Source organism: Notolepis coatsorum (assembly GCF_963971535.1).
Source record: "Notolepis coatsorum genome assembly, chromosome: 18".
Taxonomy (NCBI): Eukaryota; Metazoa; Chordata; class Actinopteri; order Aulopiformes; family Paralepididae; genus Notolepis; species Notolepis coatsorum.
Window position 1 is genome coordinate 63,578,723 of NC_140182.1, and position 25,830 is coordinate 63,604,552.

Sequence of the window (25,830 nt, forward strand, 5' to 3'; positions counted from 1 at the left end):
AGCATTTGTACTTTAGTTGTATATTGTATAATTTGTAGTGTTTGGTCTTTATTTATTTTTAACTATGAAGTACAATCCCAGGGGGCTCATACAGAACCAAGCATTTCACTATGTATGTACCTTATGTGACAAATAAAACTCAACTTGAACTTAAACTAGTGTGACTGCCATGTAACGATGACCATTACTTATTATCGACAAACATCCACCGGTTCCTCTACAGCCAGTGTTCAACATTTGAGATCAAACACTGAAGAGAGAGAACATAATCCAATGCTCCTATATTTATTTTAAACTATTTGATGTAGACAACAGCGAGGCACAAAGGCCACTGCATGCTGAATAGATGTGGCTTCAGAGAGGCTGCAAATCAAGGGTTCAGCTACTGGACACAATGCAGGTCCGTCGTTACTGTACAGACTATGAAAAGCTAGAGGCGTCTTTTGACAAGCATATAAAAACAACTGGTGTGAAAGTTATTTTAGCCGCTGCTGTGCAAAAATGAGGACAAAAGCTACAGGGAAATAAACGTCTTATAGAAATAGAAAGTTCACTTGCTAGTTAAGTCAATATGACTATATATAGTATATACTGTAAATATCATTCGTTCACTTGCTAGTTAAGTCAATATGACTATATATAGTATATACTGTAAATATCATTCCCCAAAAATAATTTATAAAATTGAACAATGTGGAAGATAATATACATTTTATAAACTCGTTTTTAGTTTTTGTTTACATTGCACTGTGATAATCAGCAACTAGTAAAAGCCATACAATGTTTTAACAATCACTGCCATATACCGTGGAGGTAGGAACTGGTATGTAATCCCATACAACAAAACAAAGCAACTGCTTAACAAATCAGGGCCTGTACTTAAGTATTTTAAAGAAGGAGCTCCAGGGTTCCTACACATCTTCCATTAGACAAATGACACACTTTTTAAAGAGATTGCAGATTTATATATTTGAACAAACAGTCTCTGGGAGTCAAGCGATTTGCAATACCGTGATGAATGTAGACAGACTATACCCAAAGCCCATCCCCAATACTTTTGACCGCCTGCAAATGGACAAAAACAACGTTCCCAAACATTCCAAAGCAGTGTGGGAACCCTGGGGCGCTGATCTGAGAACTGTGTGCATCTGATGTTGTGTTTCCATGGTAACGTAACCTGACCAGTGGTCCAAGATTAGTATTCTTGATGCTTTATGAATATGGGCCCTGGAGGCGATCGGATTTTTAACATGCAGTCGGACATGCCGTCAGCCTTCACTTGTACTTCACAACATCTGTTCTTCAATCTTCAAAATGTACCCTGGTCGTAATAGTGTCCTTTCACTCGCCTGAATAATACCTCGGACGTACGAGGCATTTTAAATACCGCTGCACAACACTTAACGTCTCACCCAATATTCATCACCAAACGCTTCCATTGAACTCATTCAACAACATATGAGAAATTACACAAATTCTGGGACACATGCAAGCCAGAATACAATACATACACAATAAACGCACAGTAATCTTTTTTAGATAGCATAAAAAAACTAAAGTAAAATAATAAAAGTGTGATATTTAAGGATTTAAAAGAAAGCCCTGTACTATGGATAGCTTAATTTTAGTATAGGCTATGCAAGGCAACTTGACACCTGTATTTGATCTCGATTTTCTTTTTTGGTTAACTGTATTCTATATGAATGCAAAATGATTGTTTCTACATAGACATCAAAATACATATTTAATAAATGATGACTATAAGCCTGTGTAAATACTGTGTAAAAACCAAGAAATGGGTATAAATTGCTGTACTGTCCCATCAGTACTATATCCTCCAACCTGAATCTTATTCAGGTAGCGTATACTGAGTTGGTCTAAGTAATGCTTAACATAAATTCAGACAATGAAGGCCATTAATGACAAAAGCAAAGTATACACCCCCCCCCCTTCTTTCATTACAATCAACACTAGACCTAAAAGAAAACATACATTCCTGAGTCTCGTTAGGATGGTTGGAAACATTAATGAACAAATTATTTGAAAAGTTTCTTAACGTGTGACTGGTTATGTCTCAAGGTCTCTTCAATAGGCATCAAATACAATACCAACATGGAAAAGTTCTAGGTTATATGAAAATAACTGGGATTTTTAGCACAGTCTTGTGGCGAATCTATAAATCGAATAAATTAGGGCTGATGTTGGAACTTTGATACCGGTATAGTTGCAAGAAACCCTTTTCAATACCTTTCTTTGTTTAATAAAGGCATATTTAAATATGCAATAAATTAATTTGTATAATCAAGATTATGGCAAATTAATAACTCAATGGAAATGGACAAAGTAGAAGAAAGTCAGAAATATGCAAGAGTCTTAACATTTTGAGCCTTTTTGATGCTTAATCAATATAGGATTGATGGGTATATCATTTTTCAATAACAAGCCCTAAGAGGCTCAAAGTCTGAATTGCTGTATATGACTGAATGGCTTGACACTTGACAGGCATTAAATGTATGTTGTTTAAAGGCCCAAATATTAAGTAGCACTTAAGTGCACAGATAAAACATCCTTAAAGGAGCATTACACCGATTTGTTTACGTTTATAGGTTGCATGTTTAAAGGGGAACTATGCCAAATTCATACATGTTATTCCTCTTGTCCAGAGTTTGAAAACATAGTGGACACAAACTCTCTCCCTAATGCTAAAACTCAAACTTGTGATGTCATCAAGTATGAGCTCTATAGAGCTGCTTCGTGGGAAAGATGTTATAGAATACATTGAGAACACCCAGGGCAAAGTTCCGTTTCAGAAGATAAGATATTTATTTTTTGATCCCCATGGGGACAATCGGGAAAATAACTACGATAGACTAAAGCTTATTTTGGTATAAAACTCCTACAAACGTTCAGTGGGTTGACAAAATCAATCGCCCGTTTATTGACCATGTAAGTGTCACAAAGCTCTGGTTGTTTTTCCCGCCTATGAAAATTAACTGTTTTTCTTTTAGTGTTCACCAGTACTTTTGTCTGTTAAATTGCATTCGGGTTGGTGCTTCCAAACCCACTGCCTTAGCAGATAGAGAAGGCAATATTAGAAGACCTTGTTAAGCTATAGGAGCAATTTATTTATTAACCTTAATTTTCTTATAGCTGCAGATCCTGGAGAGCATCTCTTAAGACTTTATACCTTTAATCCTATACGTTATTCACAAGTTTGAATCTTATTTCTCAGATGTCTGGCTTTGGGAGAGAGAGTAGTTTATGTTTGCAAACATTGACTGAAATGTGCATGGCCATGGAAATAACATTAGAATTTCATTTTGGTGTTCCCCCTTTAATTCTACAAAATTAGACATTACCTAAAATGTGGCCAAAATATTATTTTATTTTATGACCAGTCATGTTTCCGTACCTATATTAAACAGGTTTTCTTTTTATTTATATATAATTCTAGAGACTGCATTTCCTTTTGTTGAGCTTGTACTATTCAAATTTAAGTGGAATTCCCCTTTAATACTTATCACATACTGTATGAAAATGGATATACTGTAGCAGCTTTAAAGAGATTAACAAGTGGTTTTCACTACTCGAGAGACTCTCCTCGTGTCTGATGGGGGGGGGGGCTCAGTGTTTAATCACAGTCCGCGGATCACAGTGCACCCCCCGACAGTTTTGCCGCCTGCGAACGGTCCTTTTCATTGGCGTTCGGTACCGCACCGCTTCCCTCGCTCGCCTCCGCTGACCTCGCGGCTAGATTATCTAGCGCCTTCTTGCCGACCCTCTGTGCCTCCGTCCCCGTCTCCTCCTCGGGATCCTTGACTTTGTGTACGATGAAGAGGTGTCTGCTTAGGGAGGCCGCGGACGTGAAGCACAGTCCGCAGTGGCTACACTGAGGAGTGTTCTCGTCCGTCTTGTGCTGAGGTATGTGCTGCTGAAACAGTGCGTCGTCCTCCGTGGCGAAGCCGCACTTGGAACAACGGAACTGAGTTTTCAGGCGCTTGGCCGAGGAGATGTCTCGACCCGTGGTGTGGTTCTGCCCCCCTCCCGGGGTATCCATGGCGGATCTTTTTGAGGGAAGCCCCTGTTAAGAAAAGAAAATCAGCTTGCGAATGTTCACGTGTTTAAATAGGAATCACAAGTAGTGTCTTTATGACTGGTGTAACTGAATCCCTGAGATGAAGAACCACACAAGTGTGCTTTGAGGTTTTTGGACAATTGACCATATTCACACAAATATTCTTTACAAAATTGCTGCCGCGAAAATGGTAAATGGCGCATTTATATAGCGCTTTTATCCAAAGCGCTTTACTATTTTGCTCCTCACATTCACACACCGACAACCATCGGGAGCAATTAGGGGTTAAGTGTCTTAAGTGCTCAAGGACACTTTGACACACTCGCCCGGGAGGAGCGAGAATCTAACCGGGAACCTTCCGATTACCAGACGATTACTCTACCTCTTGAGCCACTGTTGCCCCATGTGAATGTGGTCAATAGTTGCAGGTGTAAAATAAATCCAAATAATTTAGGCCGTGTGAATGGGATACATCAGCCGAAAGTACTTAATCTCTACCGTCTTAACGAAAAAGTACACATCACTCCAATTTACCATCTTGAGATGAATAGACTTGAAAACATTTGTTCATCTGAAAACCTACAATAGACTTGCATGGTTCTTCATCTGAAGAATTTAATTATTTTCTTCTATGTAAAGATGTAATAAATAAAATTTAATTAGTTACCCCTCCCAAGGACTTGGATTCCCGTACGGTTGCTTTTGGCATTAGGCTCAAGTCAGGATTTTTTATTCCATGCATAAGACTGATGTGATTCTTCAACATCACACTTGCGGTGAATATCGTCTTTGAATCTGTGCAATACCTTTAAGAATAATAAAAGAAAGTTGTGAGGATTAGGTTATCATTTGAAATCAACAGCTTGCTTTAGTCAAATCAGTTGCTTGAAATTTTCTGGTTCCCCCGCAATATTTCCACATTAAAATGCTCAAGGTGTTCACAAGGTGTTTTCTGGTTCTGCTTCTCGAGGCCAGTTTACCTGCAACACTGTAGCGACACTCTTCATTTGACAGTCACTTTTTAACTGGGAGACACGTCGCCACGAGGACTGCAATAGTGCAATTGCTAAACTACAACAGAATAAATCACTGCAAAGAGGGAACTGTTTTGAAGCTGGTGGCAGGAACCAAAGTGAGTATGTGATTTAATTTGTCATGTAAAAGAGTTGGTGAATGAGAGAGAGATGGGGATGCAGGCCTGTGTGTGCGAGGCACAGAATTCTTTGGTGTAAGATGGGAAGGGGGGGGGGGGCAGGCCTGCTTGTGTCAGTAGCCTATGTATAATTCTTGATATGAGGTCATTCTAATAATACATGAACCCTAAATAGAAAGAAACTTGGACTCAACAGAAACACAGAAAATGTCACAAATTGTATTGTAAATCCTGGTGGTTCTGAATAGATTTTTTTTTTTTTATCTTTTTAAATACTATGAAATTCTTACCAACAAGTATATGATTTCTTATTTCCATTATGGTCATTGCGAATATGTCTTCTCAAACTGGTTGAAGAGTTGAAAGACCTCTCACACTGTCGACATGGATACCTCTTCAGTGACTGTGGGGTAGAAAACATATACAGTAGACCATATTGTGACACAATATCGAAATATCGATTATTAAAATATATCGCGATAATTATCGTTATCGTTATATCGCCCAGCCCTACACGAACGGAATCTGCATGTCAAAAAGACTGGTATGGTCCTTTAACAGGACCGTCTGCAGTGATGAGGCAATAATGGATACCATTCAGTAAAGTAATAGATGTGACTAATACTAACGGTTTGAGACTCTGTATTGGTACAAATGGGGCTTCAGTGCATCTCGAGTGTATACAGATTTAATGTGCATTCCAGGATTGTGTTGTTATTTTTTAGATTACAAGAACAGAATTGTGACAAAGATGTGAACTGGAGGGGATATTTATAGTTGAACAAATATATACATATATGTGTGTGTGTGTGTGTGTGTGTGTGTTTGTGTATGTATTTGGAAATTACTTAAATGAAAGACTAAAAGTAATTTGTACTGCATGCAAAACAATTTTAAGTTTTGGCCTAATCCTGCATGTGACCTGCATAAATAAGCCTGGCTGTAAAGAGGAGTCTTGTGTGGTTCCATTGAGACCATTTTCATTCCGATATCTTGAGGTGAGAAATCAAGGGACCCCTTTAAAAATGGCCCGTGGGACTTTCCTCCCATCAAATTTAAACTAACTTTAAATAGCTTAACTTTTAAGCAGAGTATACCCCATTTGCATTCCAGGATTGTGTTGTTATTTTTTAGATTACAAGAACAGAATTGTGACAAAGATGTGAACTGGAGGGGATATTTATAGTTGAACAAATATATACATATATGTGTGTGTGTGTGTGTGTGTGTGTGTGTGTGTGTTTGTGTATGTATTTGGAAATTACTTAAATGAAAGACTAAAAGTAATTTGTACTGCATGCAAAACTATTTTAAGTTTTGGCCTAATCCTGCATGTGACCTGCATAAATAAGCCTGGCTGTAAAGAGGAGTCTTGTGTGGTTCCATTGAGACCATTTTCATTCCGATATCTTGAGGTGAGAAATCAAGGGACCCCTTTAAAAATGGCCCGTGGGACTTTCCTCCCATCAAATTTAAACTAACTTTAAATAGCTTAACTTTTAAGCAGAGTATACCCCATTTGCCAGTGAGCTAGCATGACCTGGCTCATACCGTTAGATTCCTCAAGGTCTCTTGTTTCATATGAAGAAATGAGCCCTTTAACCCTTTCACTGCCACACTACAGCAGGTTAACCCTTTACTATCACACTACCGACGGGTTAACCTGCTGTCGTGTGGCAGTGAGGGTTAACCTTCTGTGTATTGTCGCAGTGAAAGGGTTAAAGACGTATAATCAACTGACGGGATATTGGTAACATTCAGTCAGGTCTAAAAATATTTGGACATCAACGCAATCCTCAGACTTTCAGCTTTGAGGGTATTTACATCCAAATCAGGTGAATGGTGTAGTAATTACAACAATTTGTGCCTCCCCCTTAACACTTTGAGTGCCAGCCACGGCATAATTCGTTATTTCATGCCAACCGTTGAGTGCCAGCCGACGAGATATGCCGTTTTTAAATCGTTATTTTTTTTTATTAGCGATTTCCATTCATATTTCATCAATCTAGCCTCACATTACCAGTGGGGATCTGTCTGAACTCGAATAGGGAAAATACCGCCCCCTATCGTCTCCCGGATGGTAATGCACGCATTGGAATGGACTAAATGAAAATGGATGAGAAAAGAAAAATCCGGAATCCACATTTTACTTCTCAGGCAAGTAACGCGAGCCGATCAGACTCATTGTGGTCCCTCAGAACAGCGTGGAATATATATTTCCAGTACAGGGCTCTACAGTGCGACCAAATTGCTCGCATATGCCCCTAAAAATATTTGGATGCGAACGGTAAAAATCAATTACGCGCACGCTGTGCGAATACAGATTATAGCCTCTCGTCTTTTTTTTCCTCCGCTGCGAGATCGTTAAAAAACTACAAGTCCCACATTGCACTCAAGCCAACGGTCCAATCACAGTAGAGTGAAGTGACTGGTTTCATGGGAAATAAAGCAAATGACCAATCGGAAGCTCTCATTTTTCTTGTTTACTTCCTGAAACTCCGATCAGGGCTCTCGTTTTCCGAGACACCAACTTATTATAGTCGCTCTCTTACCAATAGCAATAGATTTTAGAACACCTAGATTTATCGATAGCAATAGTAATATAACGTTAATGCAACAAAACGAATGCCTTGCTTTGTTAATCATAACGTTGATGCAGTAGCGTATGTCGGTGTGTTGGCTGTAACGGACATGCCAATAACATAACGTGTACACATTAAAATTGCGATAATCTATTCTAACATTTTCAAATCGATGCAGTTGAATTTCCCCCTTAGGATCGATGCATTGTTACACCCCTACACCAAAGTCACTGGCCCACTGTGTATCTGTGTGTATAATAACTTGGCTAGCGTTATCAACAGCAGAGGTGGGCAATGGGTCCAGCTGCAGCGCCGGAGTGCAAGCGATGTGATGTAATTGGCAGACTCGACTGTCAATCAATGGTCTACCTGACACGCAAACTCAAACAATGTTTCTGTACTGGAGGTGTGATTGATTGATTGATTGAAAACTTTATTAACAGATTGCAGAATGGGTACAATACAGTACAGCTCAATACACACAATTGTTAAGGGGATGCAGACCAGAGAAAGACTTTCGTCTTGTTTACATCAGGGTCCCCCATTTCAATTAATCAGGAAAGTGTACAGTAGGAAAGTGTACAGTATTTCAATAGGCAACCCTGAAAGGATTATTTTTCTAGAAGAGCAACACAGCCAAAACATAAGCATTGTATGCATAAAAGGGGCTAAAGTTAAGTGACTGAACCTTTTGTAGCAGTAGTTTGATTTGATAGTTTATTTGATAGGGACAGCACATGTTAATGAACATCAAGTACAAAATACAAAATGTAAACATGCAGGGTTGTAGCAAGAGCTAATTTACACACATGCACGCACAGTACAAATATACATTTATTTTTGAAAAAAAAATTAACTCTGTTACTTGAAATATTTTCACTGTGCTCCTAAATATTTTTGGGTGCTCCTAAATTTCTTTGTGTGCTCCTAAATTTTTTCATTTAGGAGCACCTGTGCCCCTAGTGAAAAAGGTTAGCGTAGAGCCCTGCAGTACCCAGCGTTGGATCAATAAACGCGATCAATATTTGTAATGGCGATCAGGAATTGGAATAATCTTTTTGGAGAACATCTGATCTCAGGTAAGGAATCTATTTTACCAGTATTGGGATAATCAGAGCTATTTTCACCTATATATCAGCGTGTGCCATGTGTGTATGTGTGTGTGTGCGATCAGGAAATAAGAGAATCGATTTTCAGCCCGCTTCTATAGCGTGCAAGTACACATACTATCGATAATCTAGCGTTTATTTGAAAACGATTCATAAATAGGCCGATTTTTCAAATGTTTGCGCCCTCGAACGGCGTGTCGTCCATGAGCGCGGACTCGAGCATATCGCAGTCGGCCTCACCCAAATGCCAGCCGGTCATGCCCCTATATCCAGACAACGTCATCCGCCACCGACTCCGCTGCCTGGAGTGTAACAAGCAGTTGTCCGACTACAGAGCGCTTGCGGGCCATTGTGAAATTGAGAAAATCAATGTCAAATGTCCAAATATTTACATGCCGGTAACGTACATGCCGATACCGATATAATCGGTTGCTCACCTTTCCGTGCTTCCTCTTCATGTGAGAAACGTAGGCATCTCGGTCAGGGAACCACTGGAGACACTCCCCGCACGTCCAGGTAGTGGGCTTTACCCTGGGCTTACTGCCCTGGTCCACCTTCTTCCTGGGAGGATCTACGTGTTTGACGGGACTATGAACCTTTGACTGTTGGGCTGATGAAGTAGCGTCTTGGTGCTGAGAGCTCTTATCTGTCGGCTGACTGTTCCTTTCTGTCTCTGCTCTGAAGATTCCACCGTGGGCACTCTACAGAACAGACGAGGTCATTAGCGAGATGAAAGGGGGGGGGTTACACTTATGCTCTATTTGAAATGAAAAAGGGCCGATACGGTTCAAACAAAACTCACAAATCCACAATATCTATCCAGCCAAACGGGTCACTCACAGTGGGTTCATTTTAAAATGACATAAAGGACCTATATCCGTATTCAGTCATACACATGATGTTTTCACAGAAAGGACAAGCGAGGCCAACCTTGAAGTGCTGCATTAACAGATGCTTTTGGGGGAAAACTGAGTTGCACTCTGGACACTTGAACACACAAGTGACACGCTTGTTGGCACTCTGATGGAAGTGTTGAAACAGTAGCTGCTTTTTCTTGAACACCGTCTCACACGAACACTTAAAGATTAACCTGTAACACAAAGAAAACCATCAAAACAGTAAAAAAAAAAAAAAAAAGGATCATGCAGATGAGATCTTTGAACGTAAAACATTAAACAGGGATTCCTCCGCAGATTCACAAGTGGTTAACTTACTGGGGGGCTGTTTTGCTAGCATTGTGCTTATTCTTCATATGAGTATCGCAGCCATCGGTAGACTTGAAAGCGACGGGACAGATGGAGCACTTGTAGAAGACCTCGCAGTGTTTCTCCTCGATGTGATTCTTTTGACCGTGAATCGTCTTGAAGACCGTCTCGCAGTGAAGACACCTGGAGGACAAGGGAACAGTCTTTTCAGTCACACTTTACACTAGATCTCCCAGGGGGCCAGAGCGCCGCCTACTTAACGAGGCCTGCCGTTTAACCCTTTCACTACCACACTAGACGGTTCACCCCATCACTACCACACTACAGACGGTTAACTATTTCATTACCACACCACAGACTGTTAACCCTTTCACTACAGACGGTTAACGTTAAATAAATGTTAGGGTTAATGACTTACTTGTACCCGGCCTTGCGCGAGTAGTGCAGGCAGTTTTCCTTCACATGCTTCTGGATGTCCGCGGAGCGACTCAGCGCCCCGCACTCGGGGCAGCAGTAAGGGGACTTGTGTGCATGAATGCGTTGGTGGGCCTTGAAGCTGCACTTGTTGGATAGCAACATTGAGCACACCTTACATATCTAGATATGACAAAAGAACACAAAACCATAAATTCATACCTGCATATAATCCTTTTGACATATCTGTAGATACTATATCTATATATGTACATATCCCTTACCTACTCTTACCGGTTACGCTGCCGGCCAGTATGACTACTACCATAGTGTCTTTATACCTGTAACATTAATACAACTCTGTACATACATCTGATTGGCACTATACTCAGTAGTACAAATTTATATATTTTATAGTTTAATCACCTGTACATTATATAATACTATTTCACTTTATATTATATTACTGTGTGCACTCTGGTTGGATGCCAAACTTCGTTGTACTGTACTTGTGCTGTATAATGACTGAATAAATGTGAATCTCACCAGTCCTTCCATGTCCTCCGAGGATCTCTGGTAATGGCCCGCAAGCGCTCTGTAGTCGGACAACTGCTTGTTACACTCCAGGCAGCGGAGTCGGTGGCGGATGACGTTGTCTGGATATAGGGGCATGACCGGCTGGCATTTGGGTGAGGCCGACGGCGAGATGCTCGAGTCCGCGCTCATGGACGACTCGCCGTTCGAGGGCGCAAACATTTGATCCTGCGCTATGGGCTTCATGTAGAGCTGCGTGCACTGCATCACCACGCCGCTGTTCTTGTGCTCCCGCGCGTGCGCCAGCAAGGCGCACTTGTTGAAGAACACGATAGTCTTCGCACAGTGCGTGCACGCCACTTCGATGTGAACGCTCCTCCGGCCGTAGTGATAGACGAGGCTCCTCTCCACCCCGAAGGAGTCCCCGCACTCGAGGCAGCAGAAGCCGCGCGGCGGGAGGTGGATGTCGCTCTCGGGCGGTGGGCTCAGGTTGGGCACGTACGTAGGCACAGGGTTGGCGTTGTTCAACAGTCTGCTCAAGGTTCCCGCCGCCGTGTTGGGAACGGAGGCGCGCGGCTGTGGTGGGGTCGCCGTGTGGGGAACGGAGGCGCGCGGCTGTGGTGGGGTCGCCATGTTGGAAACGGAGGCGCGCGGCTGTGGCGGGGTCGCCGTGTTGGGAACGGAGGCGCGCGGCTGTGGCGGGGTCGCCGGCTTCACCTGATGCACCAGAGGGACGGTGCTGCACACCGTAGGGGGCGGGGGCGTGTGCTGATGGGAGGCGGGGCTCGCTGCGACTGTAGCACTAGCAGCGACACTGTGAGGGACCAGGTTCAGGTTCGCTAAGTGCATTGCTTTAGGAAGGAGGTTTGTATTTGTTGCGGGGGCTGTTTGGGCCGGCGTAATTCTCTTCGATTTTTGCCCTTGCTGTACAAGGGGTCTTTTGACGGGACCGCTAAGATTGTGAAAAACCGCGGGGGATTGCATTGTGCCCGGCTTCCTGGAGTGTCCTTCCGATTTGCTGTGCGAACTCTTCGACGAATGAGGACCCACGGGAGTCGTTTTAATAGGCGTACCAGCACTAATATCACCGGCCACAGTTTGAGATTGATGGGGAGACATATTACAGTAAGAATCCTCGCTAATAATACTCTGGGAAGGAGAGGACTCGCAGGTAGACTGGACGTCGTCGGTCTCCGAGTCGGGCAACACGCTGGTGACCGTGCGCTTGATTTGCCCTGACACGGTTTTGATGGTTTTAATTCTGACCCTTGGTATGGCTGGGGGCGAGCCTGCCGGCATTGCGGGGGAGGCTTTGCCACTACTGTCACTGCAGATGCTCACTGGGCTGTCTGAGGGTTTCATTAGCCGTCTCACGGCTTCCAGGGGACTCCTGGGACTACATGGGGATATAGGCACCTTGGGAGTGGGACCCACCTTCATACAGTCACTCAGAACCACCGATGGTTCTCTGGCATGATACAGCACAGGGAGATCCTTTCGAGAATTCAGAGCCACTAGCGCCTCAAGACAAGAAGATAACTTAGATGTCCGAGATTCGACATATGGATGAGAGGTGGGCATGTTAGGCTTGGCCGCTGTATTGGTGTTGCCCTCAATACTGTTGTGATGATCGTTTAGCGGGGGCAATGTACCGTTCTCACAATCCGCTTTATCCTTCTGGTCATCGGTGCAACTTTCAGTCTGCTCCTCCGTCATCACATTTTCCGCAGTGACGGGTTCTGCTTTGCCCTTTAGAGCATTTCCAGGAGTGTCACATTCATCTGGGGATTCGTCAAATATACTGGGCGACACTTTTTTCTGATTGTCTGAAATCGAAGGTCCCACCAACATAGAGGCGTCAGGGAAGTAGAGTCTATTTAGTCTTGGACATGCATCAACTTGGCTACTTTGAGTGTCTTCCGACTCGGGACTAGATATGGGACTAAATTGGGGAAATGACTGGGAGAAGGTCGGAGTACCTTCTGGCTTTTGCTGAACGGGTGACCCTCCTAAAAGTTCTCGTGAGCCGTCCCCATTCAATGTAGACACAAAGGGTTTGGAGAAGCCACTGTTTGTCAACTGATTGGAGTCAGCGGAGGTCTCCGGTCCCCTGAACCCATTCTGCAATGGCGGTTCTGAGTGTAGGCCATCACCCAGACCTTCCAAAGACTCCTGGCGACTCGTGTTCTTCACAATAACACTTACAACAGGAATGTCCGCCGCGCCGACAGCTTGGTGGACCAATAAGCTGTCGTCCAGACATATCGTGTGTTTCAGCTGGCCCTCTGTCTCCTCATGATTCTCCTGGGTGGGCTCTTTATCCAACCCTGTGGCATCTGGGATGTCAAAGGCAGCTAGAAGATCATCAAAATCTGGGGTTTTCATGTCACCCATGTTTGGACGGTATCAAAAACCTGAAAGCAGGAAAATAGCTATAATCAGTCACCTTATATTTTCAGTTAATTGTTACATATTGTGGGCACTGTAGGTTTAGCTTAACAATGATGACAACACGTTCAAACCGATGGGCGACTGGCAGCTAGCGTTAGTTGTATTGGCTAGCTTTAGCTAGGCTGTTAGCTGAAAGCAACCAACGTTCACCGCTACCTTCAGTTATGTCGCTAGTTGGACTGACTAACGTTACACGGAAAAGTAACTTAAATCAACCAAAACTAGTTGTCTAGTCTACGACCGGTGGCCAAAATCCTCCAAGGCCTCGCTTCTGGAGCAGAGTTGTTTTGGTGTGATATCACTGGTGACACATTAGCCGGAACGTTAGCTATTACGAGTTAGCAAGCTTGCTATCGTTGTTAAGTCAACGCTGGTAAATAACGCCGGAGTTTATCTAGCTAGTAAATTTACGTCACTATGCAACCTTACCATCTGATCCAGCTGCGGTGGGCAACTGGAATAAATTCGGTTTTGCGTATTTAGCTCGCCAGCTATTGTTGACTACAACTGCCGTTTTGAGCTAACATACTACTAGCTTCGTCTTTTTCCTACCTAGCTAGCTGGCCAGTAGTCACGCCCCTTCCTGCTGACTGTCACAACCAACCCGGCCCCGCCCCCCGGCGCCCACTGCCACAAGTAGAGGCAACAAGGTTTGTTATCTCATGTTCATTCATTCAACCAATCAACCTTTATTTAACTCTCAGGAATGCATCGAGGGTGGGCCCTCATTTTCAATGATGCCGAGTTTACTTTAGGCAATAAAAAAAACACAATACTACATATTACAAAGAAAAACAATACAATTAGGCAACAATAAAATTGGAGGGTTTGTGATCATTGTTTTAAATGGCCCATTAGAGAATTGTTGAGGCACTATACATTCCATTGATTGATTGATTGAAATTTGTATTAACAGATTGCAGAATGGGTACAATACAGTACGGCTCAATACACACAATTGTTAAGGGGTTGCAGACCAGAGAAAGACTTTCGTCTTGTTTACATCAGGGTCCCCCATTTTCAATTCATCAAGACATTTATGACATACAGATATACAGTACTGTTACATCCAGACATTTATGACATACAAGATATACAAATATACAGTACTGTTTATTTACAGACAGAATGAAAATGGGGGACCCTGATGTAAATAAGACAAACATCTTTCTCTGGTCTGCATCCCCTTTACAATTGTGTGTATTGAGCCGTACTGTATTGTACCCATTCTGCAATCTGTTAAATAAAGTTTTCATTCATTCATTCATTCATTCATTCATTCATTCATTCATTCATTCATTCATTCATTCATTCATTCATTCATTCATTCATTCATTCATTCATTCATCCATTCAGAGTTTCTAAAAGAGAATATACACACATTCAGACTGTGCTCACAGGACTTTATAGGGGCACTATATCAAAAACAATGCTGATTTGTTTAGCACATAATCTCACACACATCCAAAAACTCTAAGCAGTTTTGCACACATTAATTTAGTTTGACAGTTGAGAGTAAATTAGTTTGAATATGGCCATCAGTAATGTCATCAGGGACATTGATTCCCTGTGGTGTGTTAATTACAGCACCATGAATTAACACAACACAAGGATTCAGTCTCCCAGATGACACCACTAATGGCCATATTCAAACAAATGTATTCTTATTAACTGTCAAACTAAATTAATTATGTGCTAAATTAATCAGCATTGTTTTTTGGTGAAGTGCCCCTTTAAGCACAAGGCAATCATAATGAGCTGGGGTCCAAAGTTCCAATCTAGCATCATTGCGATATACTGTATAGGTTGAAGTTTACTGACAATGGCCTTAGATGAACTTCTAGAGAAGACCAACCCATACCTTATCATACAGGATACAGTAAATAAATTCATTTCTTGATGAATTGAAAATGGGGGACGTAAACAAGACGAACGTCTTTTTCTGAATTAAATTAACATCAATGTAATTTCAAACAGGACCAAATTAATGCCTCCCCCCTATTCATTATATTGTCAAAGGGGCGTACATTAGTGCAATATGTTTGGTCTACAGCCTAAAAAGGCTGAGATAGTAACATTTTCTTATATGTTTGCTTTACATAGTATGCTTTATGTTGCTTTACATGCTAAAAAAAAGTGATAATTATTAATTGTATTTCTCTAAGCAGCCAATGTCCAAGTGCATTAAACTGGTAATTATTTTTGTTTGCAATAATTTTTGATAAAAGTTAGTTATATTGTCCATTTTTAGATGTGTGAGAGTAAAAGTAAAAGACGATGTGTTTTCTGACTATACTGTAAATGTGTGAAAACCGTGAATGTATATCAACTCTGGTAATTGTGTACATTAAGCCAAAGTGTGATAAGCTTTTTCCATTAGTGAATGTTCACATTTAGCAGATTTACCCTGGGAAATGTATAGCCTACAAATGTCTGTTAATGTACATTTGCCATCAGGTTTTTACCCCCACATTATCGGTCTGCATATGAAAGAGATTTAAAATAGAACAAGTGTTAGTTTTATTTAATGTATTATAATGTATACCATATATGCTTCATCCATTTCTGCACAGTATCATAGACCGCAGGTTCTCATCCTTTCTCATGTCAACAACCTCCAAATGGTTTGGCCACGGACCCTCATTTGATAAGATTTTGTCTCAGGGCCCCCCCCCCCCATCTTGAATAGATTAGATAAAAATGTATGTCATTATACAGCACAAGTTTGGCATGCAACCAGAGTGCAAATGTAACAGTAAAGTGCAATAGTAATATACAATGTACAGGTGATTAAACCATGGGTATAAAATATATAAATGAGTACTACTGGGTAATATTAATATATACAGTGATACAAGACAGTATGGTATAGTATATCATACTCAGCATGAATGAATGAATGAATGAATGAATGAATGAATGAATGAATGAATGAATGAATGAATGGATGAATGAATGGATGAATGAATGAATGAATGAATGAATGAATGAATGAATGAAAACTTTATTTAACAGATTGCAGAATGGGTACAATACAGTATGGCTCAATAACAGCGTAACTACGAGTAGGTAAGGGATATGATATGTGCAGGTATGTACAGACAGATGTGGATTGATATATATATACGATAAGAATAAATATATACGGTATATTATGGTATATACAGCATTACATGCTATCATACAGAGTTATAGGAGTTGAACCCTTCCCCACACCCCACATTGAAAACCATTAAACATTTCATAGAGGTAAACAGCCTACTCGACCACAAGTCTTGTCCCATCAAATGCTAAATAATTTTGGGGAATGAACCCATAACAGTCAGTGAACCTACGTTTAATGTTAAGCAGCAACATCTATCAATTGGGTCGTTAACATCTGTTCATGTATTTCAGAGTTCCCTGACACTGACTGAATGTTCGGTCGAAACGGATGAGCCCATACTTTTCATCCACAATGACTGTTTTCTCAGCCCATTACAGATGGACTGAAGCCTCGTTGAGTTTTATTAACCTCATATTATTTCCATTTCCCACAACTGTGTCAGACAATCTGAGATGTTTTCTGTCTGACAATATTAGATTTGAATAGCAATGTGCAGAACAAATAGCCGCCATTAGATGCACAGATACATCGCTGCTCTAAGATTTGGTTTTAAATTGTCCCAAACACAGGGTATTTTCTCTGTAATACTTATTGTAAGAGCTCATTTGGCTCATTCATAAATGGTAAAAAATGGTAAATGGTGCATTTATATAGTGCTTTTATCCTCACATTCACCCATTCACCCACACATCCACACACCGATGGCAGAGGCAACAATGCAAGGTGCCAACCATGTACATCGGGAGCAGTTAGGGGTTAAGTGTCTTGCTCTCCTGAGCCACTGTCACTTATCAATGGGAAAAGGCTTTTTTGGAGCATATCACATTTTTTCAAACATTGTACTAAGCCAAAGAACCAGATAGAACACAAGAATAATTCCCTGATTGTATACCTTATACCTTTATACTGTGGTATAAGTTAACAAATAGGCCTATTCAAACATAAATGTGTGGTTTGAATAACCCTAAACTTGGGGGATATGAATTCATCAGCTAACATAGTCAAGACAAGTATTAATTACAGGATTTACAGTATAGTACAATACTGGCATCTTGTGTACACAAAGTAAATAGCAGTTTTCCTCCCTTAATTTCCATAAGGGGATTTACTGTCTACCTCCTTTTAGGTCAAATTGATCAACAGGGGAGGACAATGATTGATTGATTGAAAACGTTATTAACAGATTGCAGAATGGGTACAAATACGGCTCAATACAAACAATTGTTAAGGGGATGCAGACCAGAAAAAGGCTTTCGTCTTGTTTACATCAGGGTCCCCCATTTTCAATTCATCAAGACATTTATGACATACAGATATAGTACTGTTTCATCAAGACATTTATGACATGCAAGACATACAAATATACTGCTTACGAGAAAGAGATAATAATTTTTTTTAAACATTCGAAGGGGAAGAAACTGTGTACATTGGGGGGGGGGGGGGGGGGGGTAGATGAAAGCCTTCTATTTCATAGAATTAAATCTCTCTGTTCAACAAATATAAGTTTACACCTCCCTGAGGCCTGAATGCATGTTCTATATAGATATGGAATATGCAAGGCTTGCCTTTTTCGACAATTTATGTCATACACTGGAAGTAAGCAAGGCATGCGTTTCCCCATAACTAATAAACTTCCAGTCATAAACTGGGCGGGAAAACACATTAACCTGCTGCAGATTAATCAACTGTGTATGCTCTTACATGCACGTAGAGACACAAAGTCAGCTATGTGTAAGCAACTTGTCTTGGTGACAAAACACCACGTCTTATCTGTTGTGTGGCTGCGTAAGCACAGTATATTCACTGTAGCCCAGATTGCCTCTAATCAAGTACAGTATTACTTTATCAGATTAATTACAACTAAATGTATCATGTTGCTTGGGTCAAGATTAAGAACACCCTGAGACATTGCAGAACGTTCTCAGTTAATTACTGATAAGATCTCTCACGGAGAGCAGAATATATTCTCCTGCCCACAGTATTTTACAACACAGCACTTGTCCCCCGGAGTAAGAGGACGCACAATGAGTAAGCTATTGGCTATACTGTTCCTTCAATTGATCTTTTTGTGTTGCTGCTTTGAACTGCTGTTTTTGTGCACCATGATAAGCGTGAGGACATTGTGGACTTATGTTTAGCCCACGGTGCTTTCATCTCACAGACAAAATACAGCCACCGTTTGTGTCTCTGCTGGGCTTTCCTAATTGTGGTACAGTAGCCAAAACACTTGTGAACATTGATTCTCTTTTTCAGCGGAAGCTAATACCCAACTCAAAGTTGTGACAGAGGCCAGTGGACATGGCGTGGACAATCTGGCTTTTGAAATGCAGGTATATATGAATTAAATAATTTGTTATTGAAATACTACAGTGTGGCAGTCTGAACAAAACCGATTTATTTTCTTAGGAGGATAACATTTCTAACATTTCTGACGTGGACAGCATCCAAAATGAGAAGTCTAAAAGAGGATTGGGATCATGCTTGAGGTGCGTCGATTTACAAGTGATTAAACACAAATGGAAACATAGTAGTTGCACATTAGTGCTGTTCCATGATTCCAGGTTTCCTGTAAAAACATGTGGATTAAATGCAACACGATTTCATTGTGTTTCTTCTTCTATTGTGTTTCAGAAAAAGAAAGTATAAGCTACATCTAGCTATATAGCTTACATGCAGTGTGCCCTATAGGCCCCTAACATGACAATGATTTATTTAGGATTTGACTGGAGGGTAAATGTTTCAAACCCAGATGATGTGTATTTTTGTATTTGTATTTATTTATTAACACAGAGTTAAACAAAAGTAAAAATAAAATAAAAAATACATAATAACCATATTGTGAAGGAGAAGTTAGAAGCCTATAGAGGCGTATCGAGAACTTCCCCTGTTTTGTAAAATCAAAACATATATATTATTTAAAAAATACCAGTAATACATTCAAAAGATATGTGTTAACACAAACATACATACACACAGTACATAATAATACATAACCACCCACCTGCCTACAAACATATCCACATAACCAAATGCATACCTACATGTATGACCTATTTATCTATCTACTACTTTTGGATATGAGCATTTTTTTGTAGTTTACTTTAAAAATAAGCAGAGATGGATATTTCCTCAGCATAGGATCAGCTGCATTCCAAAGATTGGACCCTCTATACCTCACTGAGAACTGAAGTACCACAATAAGGTATATGCATGTCCCTGGACTGACGTGTAACATATGAATGAACATCTGAATTAAAAGAAAAAAAACGATTAAAACCATTTGGTAGATTGTGATGATCATAAATGCATTTGTACACAAATATACATATACAGTATGTAAAGAATTAACCTCAGACACAGTCAGAATGTTTAGTTTCTTGAAAAGAGGAGCAGATGGTTCAAATCGATCTGAGAGGGTTGCCAGTCTAACAAATCTTTTTTGAAGTAAAATTATTTTTTGAAGATGAGATGAATGAGTGCTAGCCCATATTATGTTACAATAAGATAAGGAAAGATCAGACTATAATACAGGATTAAAAAACAACTTCTATTTATCAATGAACACACCTTCCTAATTATACTGACTTCATTGCTTTTTTACAAACATGATCAATGTGTTTTTTTCCAATTGAGTTTATCATCAACTAAGATCCCTACAAACTTTGTTGAAGTTACTTGTTTGATTTCGGTGTCGCTGATTAATAGCTTTGCCTCCTTTTTCAAATCACTTTTACGTTTATTACAAAATACAATAAAATTAGATTTTTCTACATTTAACGATAGCTTATTAGTCTGGAACCAATCTGAGACACAAGATAAACCATCATTGGCTTCCCTAATTAATACTGAAAAATTCTCATGTGACATTATAATGTTGGTGTCATCAGCAAACAAGATCGAGAATACTCTAGGAACAATGATTGTTTGTAATACACAGTGGGACCTAAACACTCATTTGATCTGCCCTTCAGCCAGGTCTTCAAGCCGCTTACAGCAACAGAGGATTACATTAAGGCTCACTCCCAAACGTTCAAACACATTGTGTTGGGGATACTCGGAGCAGGTGATTTCCTTTTTAATTAAGTCCAAACATTTGTTTTATTTTTCCTGTCGAACTTTGTACTGGACTGCGTACACCGGTGGCTCACACGTGTACTGTAGCTCACTAGTCGTTTGTTTATTCATGAAGCAAGATAGGCCTATAACGAAACAGAAATTATGAGCAAATTTATACTTTCGTCACCACATCATTTTTTAAGTCTTCTTGGAGATCACTTATTCGGATGTTTATCTGTTGCACTTTGTTATCAGGTTATGTGGCATACTTCATCACTGCCTGTGTGCTGGACTTCCAGAGGGCCATTGCTCTAGTAATCTTGACCAGTTTGGCAGTCGTCTCCCAAATCTATGATCTGGTGAAGAAATACCAGGGAGAAAGTATCAGCCAGTGCTTCCAACCTGCTCTAAGATTCTTCAAATCCAACCTGAGCTGGATAAAATGGTAAGTAAATGAGTGGCATTGGTTTTTATCTGGCGATCAATCGAGATTGATTGATTGATTGATTGATTGATTGATTGATTGATTGATTGATTGAAAAACTTTATTAACAGATTGCAGAATGGGTACAATACAGTACAGCTCAATACAACAACTGCTAGAGGATGAAGACCAGAAAAATACTTTCGTCTTGTTTACATAAGAGTCCTCCATTTTCAATTTAACAAAACATTTAGAGACATACAAATATACAGTACTATGTAAGAAAGAGAGAACATAATAAAAATAGAAAACAAAAGGAGAATTTTTTTTACATTAGAGGTGACTGGGGTTAGGTGGGAGGCGGGGGTGGTGACATTTACCGGGGCCATTTTCGAATTGCAGCCACCCGTAGGTGCTCTTTGAGAGCGGTTTTGAAGGAGGGTAGGGATTCACATTCCTTTACGACTGTTGGTAGGGCGTTCCACATTATTGTGGCGTAGTTGCGAAACAAGTTGAATCCCTTGTTTATAGATACCGGTAACAGCGGGGTGGGACCTTAAAGGAACATGCCAACATTTTGGGAAATTAGCTTATCGTCTTCTCCAGAGAGAAACAAGAAGATAGATACCCGTTTCCTATGTGCGTTCAGTAGAAAGCTATCTGGCTGCACGTTAGCCTAGCTTAGCACAATGAATGGAAGCGGACAGTGCCGGTTAGCCTTCAGCAGAGGTGTTTGTTGGACAATGCCTAGGCTAACCGGCACTGTCTGCTTCCATTCATTGTGCTGTGCTAGGCTAACGTCCAGCCATAGCTTTCTACTGAATGCACAGAGAGGAAACTGGTATCTATCTAACACAATTAACTTTTTACAGAAGGGATTGTGGCTATGTCTTTTTATCATCCCATAAATCAGAAAATTCTGTCTACAGTCATAAAAAAAAAATTTAGCCAGGTTTTTTGGTATAAAAATTGTGTATGTACTAAAAACCAGGCTGTGAACGATATATCAACAAACCCCTCTGTAAAAAGAAGCAGGATATAGATAGGAAGAAATGTGGAAAGTATGGTGTATGTAGGTGCTAGGGAAATAGATAATTTCATCTCTCAAATGTGTGCGTCATAGCAGCATGGGAGATGGGGGAGGTACAGGTATGGGCAGGGTAATAGAAATACATAAATATATGCAATACAATTTGATCTGAATAAAAATATATGAGAAAAAGAAACAGTGTAAACAATATAATTAACTCTGAATATATATATATATATAAAAACTAAAAGGAGAATACCTTCAAGAGAAAGAAGGGGCCGCACACTCCTCAGGACTGGTTTTTGCTTTTTTATTGTTGCACAACGCGTTTCGCTATCTGCTTCCTCAGGTGCTATATATATATGGGGGCGACAGTGGCTCGGAGATAGAGCAGTCGTCTGGCAATCTGGAGGTTCCCAGTTCGATTCCCGCTCCTCCCGGGCAGCGTGTCGATGTGTCCTTGAGCAAGACACTTAACCCCTAATTTCTCCCGATGAGCAGGTTGGCACCTTGCATGGTTGCCTCCGCCATCGCTGTGTGAATGTGTGAGTGAATGGGTAAAAATGTGAGGAACAAATTGTAAAGCACTTTGGATAAAAGCGTTATATAAAAATGCAGCCATTTATATATAACAGTGTAACAGTGTAAGCAAAGATGCAGATGAGGGTCTGTATGCCCCATCGGTTATATTATATGTTACAACAAATATAGGCATGATATACATCATACGTTGTAGTTCGTGCAGGTTTTGGTGGTTAAGAGTCAGACACACTTAGTGGTCAGACATTCCTAATAGTTCCCGAATTCTGCAGCCGTTAGTTCTCTGGCTGCTGGCAGCAGTCCATGCCCATGGTTGTGGAGCCTGATGGCCGCTGGCACGAAGGACTGGCCGATGTGGTTAGTAGAGTGTCGGGGGTATGAGTTTGTGGCTGAACATGTTCCTCATCTTGGCTAGCTCCTCACAGAGGGTTCTTCAGGATAGTGGCCAGCTTCCTTCTCATCCTCCTCTCTGCCACCACCTCTAGTTTGACCAGCTCAACTCCCACCACGTAGCTAGCCTTCCTCACCAGCTTGTTCAGTTTGTTAGTGTCCCTTGAGTTGATGTAGCCAGCAAAAAACAGTAGCTGGCTGCTACAGACTAGTAAAACAACTGAAGCAGCATATCTTATCTTATCTACTAGCGTTCAGTTTTTAGCTTGACAAGAGCTTCCTACACAGCATCAAAGGAATGTTGAAGGTTTGATTGATTGATTGATTGAAACGTTTATTAACAGATTGCAGAATGGGTACAGTACAGTACAGCTCAATACATACAATTGTTAAGGGGATGCAGACCAGAGAAAGACTTTCGTCTTGTTTACATCAGGGTTTAATCAGGGTCCCCCATTTTCAATTCATCATAACATATATGACATACATAACATACAGATAGACAGTACTGCTACATCTATACATTTATGACATATCAGATTTGCAAATACAGTACTGTTTGTGTCACAAAAAGTGTCCAGAAAAAGAGTGTATATACATTTGACGTAGAAACTGTACATTGGGGAGGTTTGGTGGGTGGGGTGGGGTTGGGTAGGTGGGTGGGGGCTGTACATTGGAGGTGGGGGGGGGACACTGTACACTGTACATTGGAATACTGACAAAGCCATACTTGGTCATTTACTGTACAACTGGGTTAGGACATTTGTAGGGGCCAGTTTTGAATTGCAGTCTCCCGTAGGTGTTCTTTGAGAGTGTTTTTGAAAGTGGGTAGTGGGTTATCCATGGCTAGCTGAGCAGAGTCATAAATGCAATACATTATAGTATCATCTGTATACATATGGGTTTGACAACCAACATAGAAACTATATTAGTTAATATAAATAGTGAAGAGGACACGACCGAGAATTGAACCTTGTGGCACTCCCTTTAGTTATTGGAATTAGAATTCAGGGGTTTTCCACCCGTCTGTTATGTTGGTGTCTACTGTACTGACGGCAGTGCTTTGCGCTCTGTATAGGGTTTTCATCCTAGTGGTGGTGGGTCTGCTGGTGACCTGGCTAGTCCTGGACACAAGCAAACGCCCGGAGCAGCTCATCTCATTCGGGGGCGTCTGCATGTTTGTCCTCCTCCTGTTCATCTTTTCAGCGCACAGGACCGCGGTGAGTTTCGCATCGAGCCCTATTCCAACACCAGGTCCCTCAGGTCAGCCGATCAGAGGCTCCTGACAGCCCGGAGGTCTAACCTTAAGCTCAGGGGGGGGGGGGCCGTGCCTTTGCTGTCGCAGCCCCTGAACTGTGGAACAGCATCCCAACCTCCATTAGGCTTGCCCCCTCGACAGATGCCTTCAAGTCTAGACTCAAAATCCACTTCTAACAATTAGAATTTCCCGATTTACACTGACTCATGCCCTGTTTGCTTGTGTGTCCTCCTGTATAACTGAGATGTGATTGTTGTATATGTGTTGTCTAGATGTATGTGTATCTACCCTCTGTACAGCACTTTGGTTGACATTAGGGCTGATCCCGATTAGTCGAATAGTCGACTAATCGATTGAAATGCGCCGTAGTCGACTGCCAACCTCTTAGTCGAAAGCAAAAGAAAAAAGTATAATATTTTTTTTTTATAATTCTTTCCAAAAGCAAAGAGGCATAGAAGCGTGGCTAACGCTAATGGCGTGCATACCAGAGAGGCTAACTGCCTAAGAAAACGGGCACAGAGGCACTGAAAGAGGATTTCACCCATCTAATGAACACACTAGACTAGACAAATATCAAGATGTATCCATCAGTGGACCAATTGCATGCTTCCACAGAGGACAAGAAGCCTTCAGTCGACTCCTTCAGACATTAAGCACCCCCCACAGGCCCAAATGGAATGATACAAAAAAATAATATATATATTTATAATTATTTTATTTAATTTCTTTGCATTCTGGGGGGGGGGGGGGGGGGGGGTAGTCGACTATCAGTTGACTATCGGCACATTTTGGCCAATCAAAGTCAACTATACAGGCTTAAATGTGCTCTATAAATAAATCTGATTGATTGATTGATTGATTGATTGCTTGAGCGTCGGTCACTCAATCTCCCGGCGCATGCGCAAGTGAGTTCTTCTTCTTCATGCCACCTGTGTTCGACACGTGGTGTGCTCCGGCTTTATCTGCCCCGTTATCGCTGTCTGTTTTCTCTAGACTTTGGATTATCTCTTGGCCTTGGGTCTCTCTCAATTTAAGGTCCACAAAAGGTGCTTCCTGTCAATGACTCACATTTTTATTGGAGACCCCTCGTTATGCAATTTTGCCTTGTGTGCATTTCCCCCCCTCACGGTCCGCTCTCCACAGGTGGCCTGGAGGACTGTCTTCTGGGGCCTCGGCTTGCAGTTCTGCATCGGCCTGTTTGTCATTCGAACAGAGCTGGGACTCACAGCTTTCAAGTGGCTTGGAGACCAAGTGCAGGTACTGTTGTTACTATAACTGTTCTATTCTCCACCCATCGATCATCCATAGCAACACTACTATCACTGACATCCAAGAAGGGGGATCCTCCCTTGAACAGCCCTTCTAAGGTTTCTCTCCTCCACATTGCCTGTGTGGTGCTTTTTTCCTATTGCTAGGTTTTTAGTGCGTTTTTCCTTACCTTCGCTGGGGTATGTCTGGGAGTGTTGCATTTATTTATTTTACATTTATTTTGGATTTCATGGT

At 41.2% G+C, this 25,830-nt stretch overlaps 2 protein-coding genes across 2 annotated transcripts in view; one reads left to right on the forward strand and one right to left on the reverse strand.

Moving 5' to 3' along the window:
* Positions 1-810: 810 nt before the first annotated feature.
* znf592 (zinc finger protein 592) lies at positions 811-14,069 on the reverse strand. Its single transcript, XM_084335494.1, has 9 exons — positions 13,953-14,069; positions 11,085-13,486; positions 10,543-10,721; positions 10,134-10,307; positions 9,850-10,009; positions 9,357-9,620; positions 5,519-5,631; positions 4,743-4,881; positions 811-4,081 (listed from the first exon to the last, which is right to left on the reverse strand). Exons 2-9 carry the CDS (start codon positions 13,464-13,466, stop codon positions 3,650-3,652), a joined length of 3,843 nt encoding a protein of 1,280 aa, XP_084191620.1. The 5' UTR covers positions 13,467-13,486; positions 13,953-14,069; the 3' UTR covers positions 811-3,649.
* Positions 14,070-18,927: 4,858 nt separating this feature from the next.
* Positions 18,928-25,830, forward strand: part of slc28a1 (solute carrier family 28 member 1) — a gene marked incomplete at both ends in the record, with an annotated part of 32,751 nt that continues 25,848 nt past the window's right edge. The window contains 5 exons of the mRNA XM_084335221.1: positions 18,928-18,959; positions 20,601-20,692; positions 20,941-21,130; positions 24,148-24,289; positions 25,471-25,584. Coding sequence (XP_084191347.1) covers positions 18,928-18,959; positions 20,601-20,692; positions 20,941-21,130; positions 24,148-24,289; positions 25,471-25,584 — 570 coding nt within the window. The remainder of the gene's footprint in view (positions 18,960-20,600; positions 20,693-20,940; positions 21,131-24,147; positions 24,290-25,470; positions 25,585-25,830) is intronic.